The sequence below is a fragment of the Mesoplodon mirus genome (genome assembly GCF_964341445.2).
Source record: "Mesoplodon mirus genome assembly, chromosome: 17".
Classification (NCBI taxonomy): Eukaryota; Metazoa; Chordata; class Mammalia; order Artiodactyla; family Ziphiidae; genus Mesoplodon; species Mesoplodon mirus.
The window spans coordinates 8658232-8684173 of record NC_138993.1 but is presented as its reverse complement, the minus strand read 5'-3'; the positions used below and the strand labels follow the sequence as shown (position 1 = coordinate 8684173).

Here is a 25942-nt window from a genome sequence, read left to right as displayed (position 1 = left end):
GTCTCACAGCTTTTCTTTATCTTCAGCACTTCCCCATCATCCCGGGAGACTCCACAGCAGCGTGGATGGCCCTTTATAGTATCTTGATTTCTTTGTTCCTCAGCTCCCCGACCCCCAAATCCCCAAGTCTGTTATTCACTAGGAATCCACCCTTTGCTCCTCCTTAAATCTTGTCCCCCCCCCCCAGAACTGGAAGCCCTTTTGTGATCCAGGCTTGTTCCTCCCTCTTTCCCCACTGCTCCCCTACTTCGGATAAGGTGATCTAGGCTCACATTCTGGTTGCTAGGCTTCAGCAAAAGCCTAGACTGTAGTTTGTTTTAAGTTCATATTCTTCTTCAAATGCATCCTACACATGGAATGGAAGAAAGAAGAACCCATGGCCTGGAGACGGCTGACTGTAGCAAAGAACCGGTTATAGGTCACAGGTGATAGAAGTCAGCTAGAAGGGTAGGCGGCTGTGGCCAGAGAACACCAAAGCTTGACACCATGGTTATCAGAGCAATGGCTCTTCAGTAAACCTCAGGAGCCAGCACCATCCTGAGCTAGTGTGACCAGAAGAGGGAAGGGAGTGGCTTTGTCCACACTTGGAGTGAAGAGAATGGGGAAGGACAGCAGGCTATGGAAGCTATTAACTGAGAGCAGGAAGTGATCAACCATGGGATTTGGTCCCCTCTGCACAGGAGTCCAAACGGCTGTGCAGAGCAGAGAGCATGACGACCATGATCACCAGGACGCACTGCGCACCACGCGGACACTCAGAGCCGTGGGCAGGCCGCTGGGTGATCTGCAGTCACGGGGGACTGGGGCTTGGCCTACTTTTTGGATATTGATGGGAAGGGTGCTCTCTGAAGGCTAGAGGATGTGGGTAAAAGATTATGTATAAAGCATCTTTCATCCAATCAGCATCAATATATATATTTTTTCTTGGGGTACACAGGCCTCTCACCGCTGTGGCCTCTCCCGCTGCGGAGCACAGGCTCTGGACGCGCAGGCTCAGCGGCCATGGCTCACGGGCCCAGCCACTCCGCGGCATGTGGGATCTTCCCGGACAGGGGCACGAACCCGTGTCCCCTGTATTGGCAGGCGGACTCTCAACCACTGCGCCACCAGGGAAGCCCCAGCATCAATATTTGTTATCCTTCTCTGGCCTTTCCTCTATTCCACCATTATCAGATGAACCAGCAGAAATGACATTTTTTTATCATGTTATTCTCCTGCTTAGAAACTCCATTAGTCCAAATGCCTCAGTTAATAGTAAAGATTCATTAAATATCTACCTCTAAAGTCTTATTTCTATTTATTTTTATCATTGGGTTTTCTAAAATCCTTTTTCTTTCTTTTTTTTCCAAATCAAGGATGACTTGTCTTCCTCCTCATTCCATTCCCTCCAAGGACCCCGTTTCTAATGATTTTGCCTTCTAAATGCACTTAGATAATAAGTCACTTTTGATTCTTAAATTAAAGACATGCATAACTGTCAGCTAGAACTTCAGATCAGCATGAGAAAAATCAAGCTTATTTAACTACAATAATATCATTTCATTCAAAGCAAAGCAAGTTAACTTTGGGTTTTCGTTGGACTGTGCATTCTTACGGAGGATGGGGAGTGGGATAAATGTATGATCTATGGAAGTGAAGTACAAAAATTTGCTTAGGATCCCTGTTACCCACCTTCTTGCCTCCCTGGGGGTGTGCTGATCTCAGATTGGGAATCACATCCTGAATGAACTTTTTCCCAGCCAGGCTCATCTCCTCATTTCCTGGTCCCAACTCTGTGCTTGTCCTCATGGCATTCCCTTTACATTTCTATATCTTATCTTTCCTTCAAAGGGCCATTCAAGTTCCACCATCTCCCAGGAGTCATCTGCTGACATCCCCAGTCCACAGTAATCCTTCTACCCTCTGATTTTATGTATCACATTTTTTTGGTGCCATTAATTTGCACAGTTTCAAGCCTTGGATTGCTAGTTACCTTATGTCCTTACGGATTTGCTTCTACATTGAATTTTAAACCCCATGAGCACAGGGAAAACAAAAAAAAAAAGCCCCAAATCAAAACCATCTCTTTATTCCTCCTGGGAACTCCAAATAGTACCTAGAATTAGTAAATATCTGTCCATTTTTAATAATCATTCTATTTTTTGAGGAATCATGACAAAGGATTAAAATCAATTTTGATCAAATAATGCCCACTACAGCTCTCACCTACCTCGCCAGCAAGTCAATAAGTTCAAGTTTTGACATCCCATCAGGAAGCAGTCGAGGAATAGCAGCAACACAGGTCCTGAAAAGATCTATTTTTGGCTTTCTCTCACCCCTGGAATTTGAAGACAAAGTTTAAACGTAAGTCAAAGGTTGTGAAAAAAATTTAAAAAATTGGTCAAATATGTGAACAAAGACTAAAATCAATGCCTTCTGAATCACTGCCTGGTGATTGCTTCCTATTATTCTTAAAGGTTTATGCCTTTTATAGCTTGGCCAGTTCTAAGAGAACTTATGAAGATTTAAATACTAGTTAGAGGTATGTATCTGAAAAGAAAAATGCTGATAGCAATAGCATTCTATTGCTATCATATGTCTTGCCATTCAGCTGGGTTCCATGGGGTTTGGTCCCTGTGGGCTGCATTTAAGGCACTGAATTCACTGAATTGCCCAGACACATTAGTATGTAAGAAATACATTGCAGCCATTACCACATTCAGCATTTAAAAATGGGATTTTAATGTATACAACTAATGGTGCCTTTAACAAGCATGACATCTGGAAGTTTCTCTCTCTGATGAGTTAGGCTTCTCCTCTCAAGAGTGCCCACCCCTGATTTTTTTTTAAATTAAATGCTTCCAAAAATAAGTCTTTCATAATGTCAAGTAAAATCCTGAAATGTATATAATTGTGCACCCATTTCTGATTTTTAAAATTACTCTGATGGTCCTGACCTCTATGGAGATATCTTCTTTCTACTTTCTTGAGAGTATGAATGTTTTAAAGGTAATTAATACCTTCTATATCCTGTTGTAAAATCTGAAGGAAAAATATAAATTCAGTGACAAATTATTTCAATTTTTACTTATTTAAATAGATAACTGATTCTTAACCACATATTTATCAATAACCTTTATGGAAAAACTAAACGACACATCAAATCTTTCAAATAACTTGTGATATAATATAACAGCATATTTAAATTTTGATGATTTAGTCCTCTGAGAATAAATATAAAATTGGTACCAAATTAACGCAATCATAGGACACAAACACAATAATGAAAATGCAAAGTAGCATAGAAGTAATTCCTTCTTGGAACAGTAACTGTGTCAGAATAGAAATGTAACAGGCAGAATCCATGCTCTCTATAAACTAAAGACAATAATCAGACAGCAATTTTGCTCTGTGACATGACTTTTTAGCATGTATTTTTAAGTTTGTTAGGAATAAATACGAAACTTTTTTGTATTTTGTGAAAAACAAAACACATATATGTTAATTTCTAAAATACTCTGTTCTTCTGGGAAGTCGTAAGATTATTTTCTCTCCTTTTCCATAGTCCTTTTGCATGGGACATACAAGGACTTCAGAGAGGACTTCACTGTACAGTGGTTTCCAATCAGCTGAAGAGAAGTCTTCAAATGACATCCTCGATGGCTAGACAGAGTTAAAGCCTAGTGATCTGATTGTTCATGTGTGGCACAGAGTCTTTTAAATAGCTCTCCTAACATGCTCACCAGATGTTTTAAACAGCTGGGATTATTTTCATATCTGTTGGAAAACAGATGACCCTGCCTGGCTTGAAGTGTAAGGAAAATTCTGCCAGCTGATAGACTGGCAGACTTCCCAGCTGATAAAGCAAGCCTAGATTAGAAACTCTAATTGGTGCATGGTTTCCTTTTACTGCAGCCCGGTGCCTGGGATTTTAGAGGAAGCATCTGAGTCCCCCAAATAACATAATTTTTATTAACAGATATTATATAATTATTATTTACAGTCATTATATTATTATACTTACTGCTACTATTATTATTTGCCAGCATAAAGCATAAAAGGGATGAGGACTGGAAATAGAGCAACACAGAATGCTTTATTTTCAAGTTCATACCCTAAGCAAGGCCTGGAAAAATGGTAGACCAGCCTCAAATATCAACTCCAATAACTATTTCCATTAGTGTGGTGTGGACCTCAACTCTCTTTTCCTAAATGCTTACATGATTCTCTAATATTTATCTTTGTTTTTTCTTTCTGTTTTTAACATCTTTATTGGAGTATAATTGTTTTACAATGGTGTGTTAGCTTCTGCTTTATAACAAAGTGAATCAGCTATACATATACATATATTCTCATATCTCCTCCCTCTTACGTCTCCCTCCCACCCTCCCTATCCCACCCCTCTAGGTGGTCTTAAGCACGGAGCTGATCTCCCTGTCCTATGCAGATGCTTCTCACTAGCTATCTATTTTACATTTGGTAGTATATATAAATCCATGCCACTCTCTCACTTCGGCCCAGCTTACCCTTCCCCCTCCCAGTGTCCTCAAGTCCATTCTCTACATCTGCATCTTTATTCCTGTCCTGTCCCTAGGTTCTTCAGAACCATTTTTTTTAGATTCCATGTATGTGTTAGCATATGGTATTTGTCTCTTTCTAACTTACTTCACTCTGTATGACAGTCTCTAGGTCCATCCACCTCTCTACAAAGAACTCAATTTCGTTTCTTTTTATGGCTGAGTAATATTCCATTGCATATATGTGCCACATCTTCTTTATCCATTCATCTGTTGGTGGACACTTAGATTGCTTCCATGTCCTGGTTATTGTAAATAGAGCTGCAATGAACATTGTGGTACATGACTCTTTTTGAATTATGGTTTTCTCAGGGTATATGCCCAATAGTGGGATTGCGGGGTCATATGGTAGTTCTATTTTTAGTTTTTTAAGGAAGCTCCATACTGTTCTCCATAGTGGCTGTATCAATTTACATTCCCACCAACAGTGCAAGAGGGTTCCCTTTTACCCACACCCTCTCCAGCATTTATTCTTTGTAGATTTTTTGATGATGGCCATTCTGACTGGTTTGAGGTGATACCTCATTGTAGTTTTGATTTGCATTTCTCTAATTATTAGTGATGTTGAGCATCCTTTTCATGTGTTTCTTGGCAATCTATATATCTTCTTTGGAGAAATGTCTGTTTAGGTCTTCTGCCCATTTTTTAACTGGGTTCTTTGTTTTTTTGATATTGAGCTGCCTGAGCTGCTTGTAAAGTTTGGAGATTAATCCTTTGTCAGTTGCTTCATTTGCAAATATTTTCTCCCATTCTGAGGGTTGTCTTTTCGTCTTGTTTATGGTTTCCTTTGCTGTGCAAAAGCTTTTAAGTTTCATTAGGTCCCATTTGTTTATTTTTATTTCCATTTCCATTTCTCTAGGACGTGAGTCAAAAAGGATCTTGCTGTGATTTGTGTTATAGAGTGTTCTGCCTATGCTTTCCTCTAAGAGTTTTATAGTGTCTGGCCTTACATTTAGGTCTTTAATCCATTTTGAGTTTATTTTTGTGTATGGTGTTAGGGAGTGTTCCAATTTCATTCTTTTACATGTATCTGTCCAGTTTTCCCAGCACCGCTTACTGAAGAGGCTGTCTTTTCTCCACTGTATATTCTTGCCTCCTTTATCAAAGATAAGGTGACCATATATGCGTGGGTCTATCTCTGTGCTTTCTATCTTGTTCCACTGATCTATATTTCTGTTTTTGTGCCAGTACCATATTGTCTTGATTACTGTAGCTTTGTAGTACAGACTGAAATCCAGGAGCCTGATTCCTCCAGCTCCATTTTTCTTTTGCAAGATTACTTTGGCTATTCGGGGTCTTTTGTATTTCCATACAAATTGTGCAATTTTTTGTTCTACTTCTGTGAAAAATGCCATTGGTAGTTTGATAGGGATTGCAATGAATGTGTAGACTGCTTTGGGTAGTATAGGCATTTTCATAATGTTGATTCTTCCAAAATCCAAGAACATGGTATATCTCTCTATCTGTTTCTATCATCTTTAGTTTCTTTCATCAGTGTCTTATAGTTTTCTGCATGCAGGTCTTTTGTCTCCTTAGGTAGGTTTATTCCTAGGTATTTTATTCTTTTTGTTGCAATGGTAAATGAGAGTGTTTCCTTAATTTCTCTTTCAGATTTTTCGTCATTAGCATATAGGAATGCAAGAGATTTCTGCGCATTAATTTTGTATCCTGCAACTTTACCAGATTCATTGATTAGCTCTAGTAGTTTTCTGGTGGCATCATTAGGATTCTCTGTGTATAGTATCATGTCATCTGCAAAAGTGACAGTTTTACCTCTTCTTTTCTGATTTGGAATCCTTTTATTTTTTTTTCTTCTCTGATTGCTGTGGCTAAAACTTCCAAAACTATGTTGAATAATAGTCGTGAGAGTGGGCAACATTGTCTTGTTCCTGATCTTAGTGGAAATGGTTTCAGTTTTGCACCACTGAGAACAATGCTGGCTGTGGGTTTGTCATATATGACCTTTATTATGCTGAGGTCAGTTCCCTCTATGACTACTTTCTGGAGGGGTTTTATCATAAATCGGTGTTGAATTTTGTCAAAAGCTTTTTCTTCACCTACTGAGATCATCATATGGTTTTTATCCTTTAATTTGTTACTCTGGTGTATCACATTGATTGATTTGTGTATACTGAAGAATCCTTGCATTCCTGGGAAAAACCCCACTTGATCATGGTGTATGATCCTTTTAATGTGCTGATGGATTCTCTTTGCTAGTATTTTGTTAAGGATTTTTTTTTTTTTTTTTTTTTTTTTTTTGCTGTACGCGGGCCTCTCACTGTTGTGGCCTCTCCCGTTGCGGAGCACAGGCTCCGGACGCACAGGCTCAGCGGCCATGGCTCACGGGCCCAGCCGCTCCGCGGCATATGGGATCCTCCCAGACCGGGGCACGAACCCGTATCCCCTGCATCGGCAGGCGGACTCTCAACCACTGCGCCACCAGGGAGGCCCTTGTTAAGGATTTTTACATCTATGTTTATCAGTGATATTGGCCTGTAGTTTTCTTTCTTTATGACATCTTTGTGTGTTTTTGGTATCAGGGTGATGGTGGCCTCAGAGAATGAGTTTCGGAGTGTTCCTCCTTCTGCTATATTTTGGAAGAGTTTGAGAAGGGTAGGTGTTAGCTCTTCTATAAATGTTTGGTAGAATTCACCTGTGAAGCCATCTGGTCCTGGGCTTTTGTTTGTTGGAAGATTTTTAATCAGAGTTTCAATTTCAGTGCTTGTGATTGGTCTGTTCATATTTTCTGTTTCTTCCTGGTTCAGTCTCAGAAGGTTGTGCTTTTCTACGAATTTGTCCATTTCGTCCAGATTGTCTATTTTATTGGCATAGAGTTGCTTGTAGTAATCTCTCATGATCCTTTGTATTTCTGCAGTGTCAGTTGTTACTTCTCCTTTTCCATTTCTAATTCTATTGATTTGAGTCTTCTCCCTTTTTTTCTTGATAAGTCTGGCTAATGGTTTATCAGTTTTGTTTATCTTCTCAAAGAACCAGCTTTTAATTTTACTGATCTTCGCTATCCTTTCCTTCCTTTCTTTTTCATTTATTTCTGATCTGATCTTTATGGTTTCTTTCCTTCTGCTAACTTTGGGTTTTTCTTGTTCTTTCTCTAATTGCTTTAGGTGTAAGGTTAGGTTGTTTATTTGAGATGTTTCTTGTTTCTTGAGGTAGGATTGTATTGCTATAAAGTTCCCTCTTAGAAATGCTTTTGTTGCATCCCATAGATTTTGGGTCATTGTGTTTTCATTGTCATTTGTTTCTAGGTATGTTTTGATTTCCTCTTTGATTTCCTCAGTGATCTCTTGGTTATTTAGTAGTGTATTGTTTAGGCTCCATGTGTTTGTATATATTTTTTTTTTTTGTGGTACGCTGGCTTCTCACTGCTGTGGCCTCTCCCGTTGCGGAGCACAGGCTCCGGATGCGCAGGCTTAACGGCCATGGCGCACGGACCCCGCCGCTCCGCGGCATGTGGGATCTTCCCAGACCGGAGAACGAACCCGTGTCCCCTGCATTGGCAGGCGGACTCTCAACCACTGCGCCATCAGGGAAGCCCCTTGTGTTTGTATTTTTTACAGATCTCTTCCAGTAATTGATATCTAGTCTTATAGCGTTGTGGTCAGAAAAGATACTTGATACGGTTTCCATTTTCTTAAGTTTACCAAGGTTTGATTTGTGACCCAAGATATGATCTATCGTGGAGAATGTTCCATGAGCACTTGTGAAGAAAGTGTATTCTGTTGTTCTTTCGGATGGAATGTCCTATAAATATCAATTAAGTCCATCTTGTTTAACACATCATTTAAAGCTTGTGTTTTCTTATTTATTCTCAGTTTGGATGATCTGTCCATTGGTGAAAGTGGGGTGTTAAAGTCCCCTATTATGATTGTGTTACTGTTGATTTCCTCTTTTATGGTTGTTAGCATCTGCCTTATGTATTGATGTGCTCCTGTGTTGGGTTCATAAATATTTACAATTGTTATATCTTCTTCTTGGATTGGTCCCTTGATCATTATGCAGTGTCCTTCTTTGTCTCTTGTAATAGTCTTTATTTTAATGTCTATTTGGTCTGAGTATTGCTACTCCAGCTTTCTTTTGATTTCCATTTGCATGGAATATCTTTTTCCATCCCCTCACTTTCAGTCTGTATGTGTCCCTAGGTCTGAAGTGGGTCTCTTGTAGACAGCATATATACAGGTCTTGTTTTTGTTTCCATTCAGCCAGTCTGTGTCTTTTGGCTGGAACATTTAGTCCATTTACATTTAAGGTATTTATTGATATGTATGTTCCTATTACCATTTTCTTAATTGTTTTGGGTTTATTATTGTAGGTCTTTTCCTTCTCTTGGGTTTCCTGCCTAGAGAAGTTGCTTTAGCATTTGTTGTAAAGCTGGTTTGGTGGTGCTGAATTCTCTTACCTTTTGCTTGTCTATAAAGGTTTTTATTTCTCCATCGAATCTAAATGAGATTTTTGTGAAATCTGAAATTTTTTTCAGGTTTTTCCCTCTCATCATGTTAAATATGTCCAGCTACTCCCTTCTGGCTTGCAGAGTTTTTGCTGAACGAGCAGCTGTTAACCTTATGGGGATTCCCTTGTATGTTATTTGTTGTTTTTCCCTTGCTGCTTTTAATATTTTTTTTTGTACTTAATTTTTGATAGTTTGATTAATGTGTGTCTTGGCATGTTTCTCCTTTGATTTATCCTGTATGGGACTCTCTGCATTTCCTGGACTTGATAGACTATTTCCTTTTCCATATTAGGGAAGTTTTCAACTATAATCTCTTCAAATATTTTCTCAGTCTCTTTCTTTTCCTCTTCTTCTTCTGGGACCCCTATAATTCAAATGTTGGTGCATTTAATTTTGTCCCAGAGGTCTCAAAGACCATTCTCAATTCTTTTCATTCTTTTGTCTTTATTCTGCTCTGAAGTAGTTATTTCCACTATTTTATCTTCCAGGTCACTTATCCTTTCTTTTGCCTCAGTTATTCTGCTATTGGTTCCTTGTAGAGAATTTTTAATTTCATTTATTGTGTTGTTCATCATTGTTTGCTCTTTAGTTCTTCTAGGTCCTTGTTAAACGTTTCTTTTATTTTCTCCATTCTATTTCCAAGATTTTGGATCATCTTTACTATCATTACTCTGAATTCTTTTTGAGGTAGACTGCCTATTTCCTCTTCTTTTGTTTGGTCTGGTGGGTTTTTTTCTTGCTCCTTCATCTGCTGCATATTTCTCTGTCTTCTCATTTTGCTTATCTTACTGTGTTTGGGGTCTCCTTTTCGCAGGCTGCAGGTTTGTAGTTCCCGACGTTTTTGGTGTCTGCCCACAGTGGGTAATGTTGGTTCAGTGGGTTGTGTAGGCTTCCTGGTGGAGGGGACTGCTGCCTGTGTCCTGGTGTATGAGGCTGGATCTTGTCTTTCTGTTGGGCAGGTCCACGTCTGGTGGTGTGTTTTGGGGTGTCCGTGGCCTTATTATGATCTTAGGCCGCCTCTCTGCTAATGGGTGGGGTTGGTTGCTGTCTTGCTAGTTGTTTGGCATAGGGTGTCCAGCACTGTATCTTGCTGGTTGTTGAGTGGAGCTGGGTCTTAGCGTTGAGATGGAGATCTCTGGGAGAGCATTTGTTCTTTGATATTACGTGGAGCCAGGAGGTCTCTCATGGACCAATGTCCTGAACTCGCCTCTCCCACCTCTGAGGCACAGGCCTGATACCCTGCTGGAGCACTGAGACCCTGTCAGCCAGACGGCTCAGAAGAAAAGGGAGAAAAAAAGGAAGACAGAAAAAAAAATAAAATGAAATAAAATAAAGTTATTAAAATAAAAAATAATTATTAAACATGAAAAAGTTAAAAAGTAATAAAAAAAAAGAAAAAAGAAAGAAAGAAAGAAAGAAGAGAGCAACCAAACCAAAAAACAAATCCACCAATGATAACAAGCACTAAAAACTGTACTAAAAAAGAAAAACAGACAGATAGAACCCTAGGACAAATGGTGAAAGGAAAGCTATACAGACAAAATCACACAAAGAAGCATACACATACACACTCACAGAAGGAGAACAAGGAAAAAAATATATCTATATATATAAAAAAAAGGAAGAGTGCAACCAAATCAATAAACAAATCTACCAATGATAATAAACTCTAAATACTAAAGTAAGATAAACATAAAACCAGAAACAAATTAGATGCAGAAAGCAAACCCCAAGTCTACAGTTGCTCCAAAAGCCTACTGCTTCAATTTCGGGATAATTCGTTGTCTAGTCAGGTATTCCAGAAATGCAGGGTACATCAAGTTGATTGTGGAGATTTAATCCGCTGCTCCTGAGGCTGCTGGGAGAGATTTCCCTTTCACTTCTTTTTTCGCACAGCTCCTGGGGTTCAGCTTTGGATTTGGCCCCCTCTCTGCGTGTAGGTCGCCTGAGGGCATCTGTTCCCTGCCCAGACTGGATGGGGTTAAAGGAGCAGCTGATTAGGGGCTCTGGCTCACTCAGGCCGTGGGGAGGGAGGGGTACAGAATGTGGGGTGAGCCCGCAGTGACAAGGCCGGTGTGATGTTGCACCAGCTTGAGGTGCTGTGTGTTCTCCTGGGTAAGTTGTCCCTGGATCACGGGACCCTGGCAGTGGCAGGCTGCACAGGCTCCTGGGAGGGGAGGTGTGGATAGTGACCTGTGCTTGCACATATTGATTCTTGGTGGCTGCAGCAGCAGCCTTAGCATCTCATGCCCATCTCTGGGGTCTGCGCTGATAGCTGCAGCTTGCGCCCATCTCTGGAGCTCATTTAGGTGGTGCTCTGAATCCCCTCTCCTCACGCACCCCGAAACAATGGTCTCTTGCCTCTTAGGCAGGTCCAGACTTTTTCCCGGACTCCCTCCCAGCTAGCTGTGGCTCACTAGCCCCCTTCAGACTGTGTTCATGCAGCCAACCCCAGTCTTCTCCCTGGGGTCTGACCTCCAAAGGCCGAGCCTCAGCTCCCAACCCCCGCCTGTCCCGGCGGGGGAGCAGACAAGCCTTTCAGGCTGGTGAGTGCTGGTTGGCACCGATCCTCTGTGCGGGAATCTCTCCGCTTTGCTCTCCGCACCCCTGTAGCTGCGCTCTCCTCCGCGGCTTCGAAGCTTCCCCGCTCTGCCACCTGCAGTCTCTGCCCGTGAAAGGGGCTTCCTAGTGTGTGGAAACCTTTCCTTCTTCACAGCTCCCTCCCAGAGGTGCAGGTCCCGTCCCTATTCTTTTGTCTCTGTTTTTTTCTTTTTTCTTTTGCTCTACCCAGGTACAGGAGGAGTTTCTTGCCTTTTGGGAAGTCTGAGGTCTTCTGCCATCGTTCAGTAGGTGTTCTGTAGGAGTTGTTCCACGTGTAGATGTATTTCTGCTGTATTTGTGGGGAGGAAGGTGATCTCCACGTCTTATTCCTCTGCCATGTTGAAGGTCTCCCTATCTCTTTGTTTTTTAGAAATGTAGCCATGAGCCATTTTCCACTCAGGGATCTGCTTTAAAGTCTAGCATGAGAACTATTTCTAGCCCTATTTGGGGGGCGGGGCATCTTAAGGCAGTTGAATAGGAAAAAGTAAAGAATCACTGAATCACCTTAGAAAAAGTTTAAGGTATTGTGAAAATAAAAATGAAATGTTAACATTTACATTTAAACCTGTACCTTTTATGGTTTTGAATGTACTGTTTTGGTCCTGACCCTGTCTTATGATCTCTGAATTATAAACATAGTTTTCCTTTCAAGACCTTTCATTTCCTTACTATTTTAGAGGAAACAACTCTATGGCAGAAGTTTTCAAAGCATTTCTTACATCTTCTACATTGTAAACTGAAAATTGCTTTAATATATTCAGAGAGTATGCAGTAAGGAGGTTAAAGGTTTATGGACAATCTGGCAATTTGTGAGGTAAGTACCAGAGCTGTAGACAAGATATTTAATGTCATTAACTTTGGTCAATTTCAACTCTGCTATCATTTTGGTTGAAAAATCTAAAGCAACATGCTCTCCATATCATTTAAATGAAGTGACTGGCAAGCTGCAGGACGATATACATTGTACAACTCCATTTTTGTAAAAAAGAAAATGTATATATGTATTTGTGCTGACATTGGGAAAGGTCTGGAAGAAATCACACTGAACCAAGGAATGGATGCAGATTTCAAGTGGAGCTCTGTGGAGGAGGCTTTCATTTTAACTTGCCATACTGCTAAATATGTATTTAAAATAATTCTGTATTTTTAACTTTATTTTATCATGTTTTGCCTCACTGTAGCTTGTTTTTGACATACTACCATTGTAATAAAAATACACACCCATAATATGAACTTCCCTATATAGGTAACAACCTTCCAGCTAACTGTGATATTTGGAATTGGACACACTGAGCGACAAAGAAAATTTTCCTAATTATATGTTTAGAAACGTATGCCACAGGTGCCAAATATAATTTAATTCATAGTTCAACAACAAAGTCCAAACTGTCTTAAAACATAGTCATAACCTAACCTGTGTTCCTGCCATAATTAATCACAAGCAGCAAATACAACTTGTGTGAGTTTCTAATGAGGAGCTCTAATTACAAATCTGGATCTTGGATTTTGGCTAAGAACATCTGATTTCTACATTCCAAGCTACAAATGCATTCTTAAAATCCAGTATTTCTATGACACAGTTACACAGAGAATATTAATCAGGTTTAACTCTCACTGTTCAGGAACGCTCACTAGAAACAAGTTAACTTGAGATTCATAAAGAAGGAACATCTCTAAGCTGGTGATGACGCTATATCACATGGGCTTGAGAGCAAAACATTACTTCTGAAAAATGTGGACCAGTAAAAGTGTCTTGGGCCCATTTTCTAACTTACTGGCCTAATGATATTTGAAATATTATCAAAACAGATCAATCTCAGGTTTGACTTTATTTTTACAGTTAGTCAAATATTATCAAATGATGTTTTTACTATGCCTAACACTTCTTAGAACTCAGACTCTAATAACATGAGAACAAAATACAGAATAAAGGGGAAGAACCTCTGCTGGTGTCTTTTGGTTCATTAATCCTTCATTGAAAACTTAGTCCTCACTATACTCACGTGATCATGTCTTCGGGTTCTTTGTTTAACATCTGGACGTTAGTTAGCATCATACACCTTCCTACTTCTTTATCAAGGTGCCTTAAAATGTTGTCCACAGCTTTTCGTACTTGAGAGTAATATAATGACATGCCTGAAAAATACGCATTACAGTTACATCGACTAAATCTATCAAAGAGTGAAATCCCATTTTATTCATCCTCTGTGATATATTTTTACTGAAGACCTTGTGTGGGTCAGTGAATTCTCTGAGCAGAGTCTAATTTAATCTCTTATCTGCAGGACTCTTAGCTTAGTACCCACATGTAGTAGATATTCCCGAAAGAATCATTTAAATTTAACACATAGGAATTCTAATACTTCAAAGGGAAATATTTTCCAGAAGAGTAAAAATAAACAAGGAAACAGAAAGTTCCACACTAGAATTTTTATGTTTCTGGTTAGTATAAAAAAATTCACCATAATAAGTGGTTATGTGAATAAAAGATAATTCTCATTTGGGGTTAGAATTTTAATAACTTTATATTATTCTCTGAAATATATGTGTGGGTTTTTTTAGTAAAGGCAACAAATGACTTCACATCATACATTTTTAAATGAAGGGAAATTTACCTCAGGTATATTATTATTATTATTATTATTATTATTATTTTTTTTTTGCGGTACACGGGCCTCTCACTGTTGTGGCCTCTCCCACTGCGGAGCACAGGCTCCGGACGCACAGGCTCAGCGGCCATGGCTCACGGGCCTAGCCGCTCCGCGGCATGTGGGATCTTCCCGGACCGGGGCACGAATGCATGTCCCCTGCATTGGCAGGCGGACTCTCAACCACTGCGCCACCAGGGAAGCCCCCTCAGGTATATTATTTTTACTGCTCTCATTAATACAGTGGAAGAAAATGTGTCCAGAATATGTATTTCATACATGTATATGCATTTTATGTATATAATACAAATGTAAATTGCTTTGTGTTTAAAATTTGTACTTTAATGAAATAATTATTCATAGTTACTTGTCATGTATTAAATATTGATATTTTTGAACTCATTTAAGCATTGCATAACTAAAGATAAATATTTTAAAGGAAAAAGTTTCCTCATATGTTTCCTCTAGGTCTTTGGAATCCAGGAACTAACTTAACAAGTTTGCAGTAGGTTTCTAAATTCAGGAACTCGGTAAAAGAGAAACAAATGCAAAAAATCATCTCTTTGGGTTAAGATAGTTAAATTAAAAAGAAAATAGTCTCACGTAGGATAAACCCACAATATACCCTGGCATGTATGGGACTTGGCATGTTTAAAACACAGACTAAACTAATTTTACTGAAAAAAAAAAAGAAGAAAAGGAACTATAAAAATGAATGAGGGAATGAATAAATGAATGAATATATTTATATGTTTGCTTTATAAACAGGATTATCTACCAAAGCACACAGATGTCTTAGAAATTTACTGTAAACTGCAAATAATCAATATTAGAAGTTTGAAAAGACCACAGATAAAAATCCAACATTTAAACGGCAAAATGTTTACCAGGAAGTTCCAAGGAGTTTAAAGGGCAGTAAAACAAACCACAGCATGAATCAAAGCGATTAATGTTGAAATGTCTTATCAGCTACTTTTATGAAGATTTAAAAAATATATCTCACTAAGGGTAAGTGTCTATTGGTCATTTTAAAGGCTTAATAAGGCCCAGTGCAAACACATCTTTGAAACCCACCTATCATTTTGGCTTCCTCTTCAGTTAGTGTTTTACTCAAATATGTCTTCTTCACCCTCAGTGTGTTTCCTGAAGGGAGAACGGCTCCGGTAACCGGCATGGGAGGTTCCCCATCTTTCTGCTGCAAGCTATCAGCTATGACCAAGAATGCCCGTAAACCAATGTTCATCCTCTGTAAGAGACAATATGTTCATGGTAAAGAGAAAGACCCAATTATTGTGAAATTAAGCCATCAGTCTTTCAAAGAAGTTAAGCATGGTTTTCCTTCTAGATTAGTGTGGGAAAATCATTTAAAAGGGTTTAGGTCAAACCTAAGAAAATGAAATTAAGTTTCTGACACTCTTTGTTGCTGCATCACAAGAAAACAACTGGGAAGATTTTCACCAAACTTGGAGGGTATGTTTGAGATGGTCAGACTCATTCTGTTTGGGGGATCCTGGGATCCCTACCTCCAAGGGATAGGCAGTCACCCTCTGGAGCAGCTGCAAGTAAGGTAAACTGAGGTCAACAAAAATCTCTTTGTCTCCTGGGAGGAGACATGTGTTAACTCACAAAGACTGAATGAAAACAAATGGGAGTTCCAAATGTGAATCATAAAAATGTAAGTCGTCTGCTCTGAATTGCAGGTTGTTGACTTTTGATTCACAAAGGCTGGCAAGTTTGAAAATAAATTTAAAGAATTCGAAGCCACAGAACCTGTTACTTATAAAAACACATAAACTCATAAGAAGAAATGTCATTCTGGGCCAGATCATTATCTTCCCCAGGCTCAGATAAGGCATAATATTGGCTCTGAAAGATGACTCAGTAAGATAGTTGCTCCCAGCAGCAATAATCTTAAAAGGTCAGAAGGTACTAAAACATCTGTAGTTCCTTAAACAGCCATGTGTAAACATTTACACTCATATTTTCAAACCACATCAAGTAATAAGTTCCCTAAGTAGACCGCTACCTAATGCAGAAAATAATTACTGTTACTAACAATGATAATCTAATTACAATTCATTGAGTTCTTAAAATATATCCAGAACTGCTCATTAACTCTCATCTTTAAAACAGCCATGCAAGGAAGGTATGATTATTCCCATTTTTCAGGTGAGGAAACCGAGGGCCACATAACTAGTAGGTGGGAAGCTATACATTCAAGTTGGGTTTGCCCGAATCACCTATTCTGTAGTACATGATTATATCTTAGAACATGAAGTAATATCGGCTTCTAAACTATTTATTCAAGCTTCAAGGAGCAGAGGTATTTCAACCAGGGTGTGGTATACATTTCTCTGGCCCATTCATACCCAATCCAATGTGTATTTTATGATTTTATGGTCTTCAGTAATATTCTTTCTCCATTTTCTAAAATGAAAGAGTATTCATTTAAAAAAGTTTAAAGTCCATTAGTTTCCTCATTTATTTTAGTAGTTCTTTCATGAAATGTTTTCTAGATTTATGGATATTTTTCAAGACACAGCACTGTTTTGGGTGAGGAAATAACAGTGTTTAATTCAGGAGATGCAGTATCAATAGGATGACTGTGAATTGACTTAAATGATCAAGCTTCAATTATTTGCAAATGGATTATCCAATTTATGAGCCATCCTTGCCAGTTCTCTTAGTTTTCCTTTTCTCTGAATAATTCTAAGGGCAGAAGTAAGTTGGGATAGTTTGGGAAATATATTTTTAACTTAATTTCAAAAACAATTTCTTCTTATGTTTTATATAGCTCTGCATCATACCTCTCCTTCTATTATCTGTCTGGTCTTGAGAAATTACTTAACTTTTCCAAGTCCAAGTCTCAGCTTCCTTTCTGTTGAATGAGAATAATAATACCTATTGATCATATAGGGCTATGGTGAGGATTAATACCTGAAAAGTTCCCACTGGCAAATATATATTGTAGGCTAGAATCTCCACTGTTTTCTACTGAAGTCAAGTTTATTGAGATGTAATTCACATGTAGTAAAATACACTCCTCTTAGTTGTACAGTTCTTTGAATTTTGAAAAACATATATAGTCAGGTAACTATCATCACAGTCAAGATACAAAATATTTCCATCATCCCCAAAAGTTCCTTTGTGCCTCTTTACAGTCAGTCCTCTCCTCCAACCTCAGCACCTGATAATCAGTGTCTAATTTCTGCCTATAATTTTGCATTTTCCAGAATGTGATATAAATGGAAGCAAACAGATACAACCTTTTGTGTCTTGCTTCTTTCACTTAGTTTAATGCTTTTGAGGTGTTGCTGCAGTATCAGTAGTTTGTTCCTTTTTATGGCTGAATAGTATTCCATTGTGTTGATGATTCACAAGTTGTTTTGACATTCACCAGCTGTTTGAACATGAGTTGCTTTCCTGTTTTTAGTGATCATGAATAAAGGTGCTATAAATGTTGATACAAATCTTTGTGGAAAAATGTTTTAATTTCTCTTGGATAAACACCTTGGGGTAGAACTGCTGGATCATATGCCAAGTGTATGTTTAACCTTACAAGAAATTGCCAAACTTTTTTCTAAAGTGGTTGTACCATTTTGCATTCTCACTCAAACATCAATAGTATAAAGTTCCAATCGCTCTGTATCCTTCTCAGCACATCTCACTGTGGTTTTAACTTGCATTTCCCTAATGACTAAGGATGTTGAACATCTTTTCATAGGTTTATTCGTCATTTGTATCTCTTCTTTGGTAAAGAGGCTCTTCATTTTGTCCATTTAAAAAATTGGGTTATTGAGTTGGGAGTTCTTTATATATTCTGGATAGAAGAGTTTGTCAATACGTGTTTTACAAATATTTTCTCCCAGTCTGTGGCTCTACACTTTATTAACATTAACTTTTAAAGTGCATACTTTTGTATTTTATCAACTTCTTCTTTTGTAATTTATGCTTTTTGTATCTTATCTAAGAAAATTTTGCCTACCCAAAGGTCGCAAAGATTTTTATCTTCTGTTTTCTTCTGGAAGATTTATGATGTCGGATTTCACATTTAGGCTTATGATTCATTTTGAGTTCATTTTTCCTGACAGGGCAAATTATGGGTTGATGTTGATTATTTTGCAAGTGGATGTCCAACTATTTAGTACCATTTATTAGAAAAACTATCCTGGGAATTCCCTAGTGGCGCAGTGGTTAGGACTCTGCTCTTTCACTGCCAGGGGCCAGGGTTCAATCCCAGGTCGGGGAACTAAGATCCTGTAAGTCACATGGCGCAGCCAAAAAAAAAAAAAAAAGACTATCCTTCATCCATTGAAAAGCATGGAACCACTGTTCCCAAGCAAGAGAAGACTCTTTAGTACTTGGGCCATGGGCCTCCTTCCAGCCAAAATGCCCTGAATTTGAAATGGCTTTGTCTCCCTCCCATTGGCCCACTGACCCTGGCTGCAGCCATTCCAGAAGCCTGTGATGTCATTAAACACCAGACAGAAACTCCCATTTTTGGGCATGTTGGGCTGTCCTTACATACGTGGCAATCTTAGCACCAAGAAGAGAATTCAGGGTGGGGTGGGAAGAAGCATGAGGGTGCAGGGAGACTTGGGTTCCCCTTGCTGCTAACCAGCTGCCTATTCTGAGCCTCTGGGCTCTGGGTCTCCTTCCTGACAGAATGAAGGAGCCAGACAATATCAGAGTGATGAGAGGAACAACATTTAAAATTTTTTTCTGGTGTGCAAGTTCTTTCTTTTTTTGCTTCTGAATTCGTAATATCACGATGAATCTGTGAGGTGATCTAGAAGAGTAGTTTGTCCCTTTTACTAGTAAAAAAGCTGAAGTTCAGAGAGGTCAATGTCTTACAGCTAGTGGTTAGGACTCTGCACTTTGTTGGTGGGAATTCCCACCAACAGTCTTTTTAGAAGTTTAAAATTGCACGTGCTTGGGCTTCCCTGGTGGCGCAGCGGTTGAGAGTCCGCCTGCCGATGCAGGGGACACGGATTCGTGCCCCGATCCGGGAGGATCCCACATGCTGCGGAGCGGCTGGGCCCATGGGCCATGGCCGCCGGGCCTGCGTGTCCGGAGCCTGTGCTCCGCAATGGGAGAGGCCACAACAGTGAGAGGCCCGCGTACCGCAAAAAAAAAAAAAAAAAAAAAAAAAAAAAAAAAAAAAATTGCACGTGCTTTTCATTTGCCTAAGCCGCCCACCATGAGGTGCATCACACCCATTACACACTCAGTTCCATGATTTGCCCTTGAACTGGGATGCTGTCATAGAATCAAAGATGCATAAGTACTTCTTTAATTTCACCAGAGTTTAGTATTTTATCATTGCATCTATTTATGCTTCTGTTTCATCACTTTCAATACTCCTCAACTTGCTAATCTGCATCAAAATAGTTACAAGTACTGAGACGGTTCTATAATAAACAACCAGACATACAGAGACAGATTACCCTTCAGGGCAAGGTTTCCTCCCTTCTACAAGAACAGAATGTGGTAGGACGTCCACTTTTCATCATTCTAAGTTTATTCACCCATAAATCTTACTTCTCTACTATTTGAGTCAAATAACATGGACAGAAACAAACAGAAGACTTTTTTGGAGAAGATGGCCTTCACCCCATCCCCCAAGGTTGCAAAGCAAAGGTAGCCTTCTGTGGATAAACGCAAAAGGGTCATTCTTACCTCTGGATTGAGGCTGAAAGCTTTTGCTGGTTTTCCCACACAAAGAAAATCAAAAATGATTTCTTTCATTGCAAAATCTAAACGTTCCTATAGTGAAAAAGGGAAATCAAAACAAAGCATTATTTTAATTCAACATGAAAATGTCTGTTTTTGTCATATGCACCAAACAGGTGGCTTCTGAAGGAAGAGGGCTATCGCTTAGTTTGATGCACCACAGAGAATCCCTGAAGGAAAACCATGTCCATCCGAACCTTCGGTGGAGCTGCTCCTGTTTCCATGTGGCATGTGGAGATGCTTTATATAATATATGTAATTAGGCCCTAAAGCACAGAATGACTAATAACTAAAAACCAAAAAATGAAAAACCAAAACACTCTGAGTATCTGGGTTTCTACACAGTACAAACTCTTCCTGCTTGTCCTGCAAATGCTGACACCTTCTTGAAACTCAGTTTAAAATATATTTTTAAAAATACCACTGCAAAATGACCATTTTCTTCTATTCTCTAACACTTCCAATCCCTTGACTCGTACTACAACAGACAATCCTGCAAGTGAAATGAATAATCAACAAATAAGAACTATTAAGGTTACTTAAATGAGAACGTTTAAGCCAGATTCTAATAATATGAGACAGTGACTACTAAGATATGTCACGTTCATTTTATACAATATATTCCAGAATAATCAAAGCACATTCTCAGCCATATGATAACTACATGTAGAAAAGTTCTGTTAATTCATCCACCTGCAAAGCAAGTACTGTCCTTTCCCTAAGTACAAATATTACAGAGACACTTTCTTGCACTAAACACACAGAGAGATATTATATTTTAAATGGTCTGTGAAGTAGCCATTGAACCTTATGTCTTTATAGCAATATCAATTACACTTCAACAGTACTTTCATGCCTATTATTTCCCTTTATCCACACAACGTTCTGAGGGATACTGGGTAAGCACTTTCATCCACATTTTATAGATAAAGACACTGAGAATAAAGATGTTCTATGACTTCTTTAGGGTATGGAGCTGGCTCACGGCAGAGGCTGGACTGGACTAACCGGCTTTTCATGCTTCCCTATAAATCACCAGGAAGCCAAAGTTGGGATAAGAACCGTTTATACACAAAGTGTTTTAAAAACTAAAAGTCCTGGGTCTAAATAGTAAACACTAAATGTTTAATATCACTGGACCCAGTTCTTAAGTAAAATAGTATGTATGAAGTGCTTAGAACAGTTCTTGGCAAAGAATAAGTGCTTGATAAAAGCTAATATTCCTGTTACATTCTTCTTTTTCACAGGGTGAAAGAGCATTATGATTTATTTACTCCTCCAGGTTCACTAAATTATCGTCTTCTTATTTCCTCCAAACATCAGACTCAATTTCCTCCTGACTTGAAGAATCTAGAGCAGAGAAGCAGGAAAAAACAGGGCCTAGGAGTCAAGAGACCCTCTTATGAATAGGCTCTGTGACCTCAGATCAGTCACTTAAACCCTGCCTCTCAGTTCTTTCATTGGTCAAATGCTGAAAACACTTGGCACACCATGTCACAATTTGTTTTGAAGCAAAAAAAAAAGCTATGTGTGAAAACACTTGCAAAACCATCCTGAAAAGTCTACACACGTGAGATTATTTTAGACTCTTCATCTGTTAGTACTTCATAAGAAGGAGGTGGCTACTTAGAGGCAATTAGAAGACTCTCACTGCCAGAAGCATCTCTGTTACCTGGGCAATGAACTGGATGATTTTCACAAAGATGTTCAGAGGCATGTCCCTCGGCACCACACCACGGGACCCTTTGGGGAAAAGTGTTGTGATGATGGTTATAAGACGGCTGAAAGATAAGGGAAAAAAAGAGAAAACAAGCAAGATTGGCTGAGCTCCTGTGCATTAAGGGAAAATAGCAGATGCTTCATCTTATCTAAGTATCAGAGAGAATTCAGAGAAAGAAAACAAACCACTTCATCTCTTTTCCATTAGCATAATTACTCTCTGAAAAGGTTTTCTAGAAAACTAAGGGCAGGTGGAAAATTATAGCCATTTCCTTTGTTAAAGTGGTGAATGTAGTCCTGACACAGAACTTGGCAATCCTGGTGGAGGCTGGAGTTTCTGTAATGGCTGTTGAGCCAATGTCTAAGGAAAGCCTGAAAATGTCCAGAGGACTCAGAGCTTTTACAAACTGTCAGCTTTGAACAGCTTCTAGTTTGGTTAGCGTCAGTGGCAATGAAACAAAACACCCTTTTCATTGGCTGAGTGACGTGTTTACAGTTAATTCAATGATGGGGTTACCGTTAACCCAAGCCAGCTCCTTACCTCTGAGTGGCTGTGTTGCTTTCACATTTAATTCGAATCATGTAAACCCAAAGTAATCTGTACAAAGATTCCAGTGCAACTCGAGCCATCTTGGGGTCTTTATTCTACAACAGAAACCAAGATAAAAGATTTCAGATTCAATGGTACTGTACACAGGTTATTCTTTTCTGAATGCCTGGTAATGGAGGGCCACAGGTGGGTGGCAGGGTGCCTATGAGGTACACTGCACCACCTGGGACTTAGGGGGTATCTGCCTCTTGGTGCCCATTGGGTAAATAATCTCTGAGGATGGATCCAAATAGCCAAGAGGGCAGGACTGAGTAGTTCTGGGAGAAATCATGTCTTTCTCTCCTTTCTAAGGTGAATACTGGCAATTGCCTTCTTCCTCCAGGTCCGAGGGAACCGCATCCCCCGGCGCCAAGAGGAGAATCAATCCGTCCTACTGTTGACTGTGCCCTTGTAAACACCACCCACCTTCACCTCCCATCTCTTTACCCTCCAACATCTGTTGAGACTAATATATAATAAGCACTGGGATATAGAGATAAAAGTTGATCCTTTTTCCCTAAGATGTCCACAGTCTATGGGGAGGGGGTGGCAGTTGGGAGACGAATAATAAACAGTCAACTCAAAGACACGGTGAAAACCTGGCGGGGACAGGAGCTAGAGGATAGAAAGAAGGGCAACCTATGGCAAACACAAGGACTGGGGTCAGGAAAGGTTTCCGGGGCAGACGAAAACTCAGACGAGCTTAAATCCATTTGTTCATTAAGCAAACATTCGAGGGGCTACGCTGGGCCAGGTACTATGCTTGACACTAGAAACCAAGATGATGGGGAGTGAAGAGCATTTTACGGAGCGGCAACAGCACAAAGAAGCTGAGGGCAGGTGAAGAGGAGTCCTGTTTCAGAAACTGGGGCTGGTCTGTCTGCCAGGACATAGGGCCAGGCAAAGGAGCAGCGGCCAATGAGGCTTGAGAGGAAGGCAGGGGTCACACGAAGAACCCTACGTGCCATGCTAAATAATGGGACCAGGGTTCTCATGATGGTGACCGGAAGCCATGAAGCTCAAGGAGACCATGTGAGAAGTCTGCAGCGTGGGGCATGGAGCAGGGGCAGGCAGGCAGGCAGGCAGCCAGAGCGCAGCTGCCAGCTTCCAGGGTCTAACAAACAGGCCCGGGGACGGGAATGGATTTCGTCACTGGATGGACATCACCTTCATTCCTCCCTTTCTGACTCTCATTCCATCCTTTCAACTGATTTTATAGGTTTTATCTACAAAATATGTTTTGAATTTGGCATCTTCTCCATTCCCACTTCCTCTGTTACAGTTCAGGCTTCCAGCACCTTCTCCTGGGATGCTGCAGTAACCTCCTAAACAGTCTCCCTAAATTGATTCCCTCACTGCTGTCCTATCTTACACTGATTATAATCCTTTCTATTTAAAAATCATAGATAGGGTGGTTTTCCTGATGCCTCTGGGATCAAGCTAACATTTCTTGCACGGCATACCTGACCAGACAGTATCTGGCTCTAACCTACCAGTGAAGGATGCCACCCATCCTGTTTTTCTCCCACAAGCCCCCCAAACTCTAGCGAGGCCACGTTCATTCCATCTCTGCATCGGGAGTGGGTTTCCTACCCTCCCCTGTGTCCTTCTTTTCTACCAGGTGAACCCCACTCTTTCACAGCCTACTTGAATGTTCCCAACTCCGTGCAGGCTTTCTCTGTTCCTCCTCAGTATCTTGAATCCCATCCCATTAAAATGAATTATTCCCTCCTGAGTGTCCCCTGACCCTCATACAAACATGTAACATAGCCTTTCAGCTCTTGTGGTGTTGCATAGACATCAGCTCCCACATGAAGGTGGGTCCTCTGAAAGTGAGGGGCATTATTTACCCAACATCTATTAGAATTCCTGCCACTCTGCAGGGGATCAATACATGTTTGCTAAACAGTCTTCAAACCTCACTCAACTTTCCTACAGGTCTTTTGCTTTTACATTACTTCTCTTCCCTACTCATTTATTATCTCGTCACAACCATTTCTGCTGTTCTATTCTTAGTGTAGATAATTCGGGTCCTGATTTGTTAAGAATTCTTAATGGTTTAGACATAATCTAGGATAAGTTTACCTTTAAGCTACTTGCTGAATAAAGATGAGTCACATAAATAACTTCTATGGAAAAGACTGTAGGGGGTAGTTTTTTAGATTTAGGAAAGATTTCTTATGCCTAAATAGTTTTAAAATAACTTTTTGGCGTGATCATTATTATGAAATTTCTACATGCATTTTGGTCTCATTCTGGATTTTTTTTCTTCTATTAATCTAAATAAGTAAATAAAATGATAAAACACATCATTTTAATTTTTGAGGCTTTATGATGTGTTTTACTATCTGGTACGGCCTACCTTCCACCATCCACTGCTCTTTTTCTTTTCTTTCTATTTTTAGGGTTTTCCCAGATATTCCTGTATATTTATTCTTCCAAATAAACTTTATAACTACTTTTCTAGCTCCAGGAAAAAAAAAAGTCCCAACTTTTTAGAAGCATACATTTATACATAAAAGATTTTTTTTGTCTGTTAGTAAAACAAGTGATACACCTTATAACTTGTTGAATGTCTTGGTTACGTAAAGGAATTTTAATAAACTACTAAAATAGTAAAGTTGCATTTAAAATATTCCATCAGTTAAGCATTTCAGGAACTCTAATTATCTGTCCTCTAATCACTCCAGATCAGCAAATGTCTATGCTGTTAACACAGTGGTTAAAAGCAGACTCTAGACACACACTGCCTGGTTTTAAACCCATCCTTGCTCTGCAATTTATTAGCTGTGTGGCCAACCTCAGGGAACCTCTGTCATCTCTCTGGGCCTGATTTTCCCTGACTGTGAAACGCAGATGCTAATCCTCCCTCCCTCCTAGGAGTGTTAAGAGAACTTACGAGTTAGCGCATAGAGGGAAGTTAGCACTGTTCCTGCCCATAGTAACTATTATTACGTACAAGGTGCAGATTCAGCAGCAAACAAAGGAGATTAGTCTCTGACTTCAGGGAGCTTCCGTTCTAGTGGGAATGTCTCCTCCTTTGTGAATTTCCCTTTATTGGTGTATATATAAGTATTTTATATTCATATTTGCATAGTGTGTCATTCAAAATTCTCTCTTGTGCCTTATCTCGCACTGTGAATCATGGCCAGGTAGGGCAAGTAACATCTAACTTTCATTTAGGAGCTTAACTAAGATCTCTAGTTTAAACGATTCATATTACTGTCTTCTGTTTAACTTCAACTTCTTTTACACTTTTTTCCTGTCCTCCTTCCCACAATTATCTTTTGGGGGCATGTTGCTGTGACTGATGTGCTTTTACTCTTAAGAATATGTTTGAGATTGTCTATTTTTGCTCCCACAGAGACTGAAGAGCAAAGTGGCTGGCTTAAGTTTTTATTTTGTTTTAACCGTGGATCCTGTACCAGTAATTGCTTTGTAGCATTTCAAGATGGTATCACTGATCACTGAAATTCTCTCCTAAAATGATTTCCCTTGTTTCTCTTCCATTCTTGGCATTATCATGATATTCTTAAACTGCAACCATGATTGTTTACTTCCCTGCGTTTAAAGCACTTAAGTGGCTTCTAATCACCTCCTGGACGACGTCCAAATTCCATGATGTGGTGCA

General features: G+C 39.5%; 1 protein-coding gene across 2 annotated transcripts in view; it reads right to left on the bottom strand.

Moving 5' to 3' along the window:
- FRY (FRY microtubule binding protein) overlaps positions 1 to 25942 on the bottom strand; it is a 324059-nt gene that overhangs the window by 111552 nt on the left and 186565 nt on the right. For both annotated transcript variants that reach the window (XM_082602261.1, XM_082602262.1), the window contains exons 12-17: positions 22264 to 22367; positions 21676 to 21784; positions 19950 to 20036; positions 15345 to 15516; positions 13626 to 13758; positions 2210 to 2317 (exon numbers count right to left, since the gene is read on the bottom strand). In XM_082602261.1, the coding sequence (XP_082458387.1) occupies positions 2210 to 2317; positions 13626 to 13758; positions 15345 to 15516; positions 19950 to 20036; positions 21676 to 21784; positions 22264 to 22367 (713 nt within the window). The remainder of the gene's footprint in view (positions 1 to 2209; positions 2318 to 13625; positions 13759 to 15344; positions 15517 to 19949; positions 20037 to 21675; positions 21785 to 22263; positions 22368 to 25942) is intronic.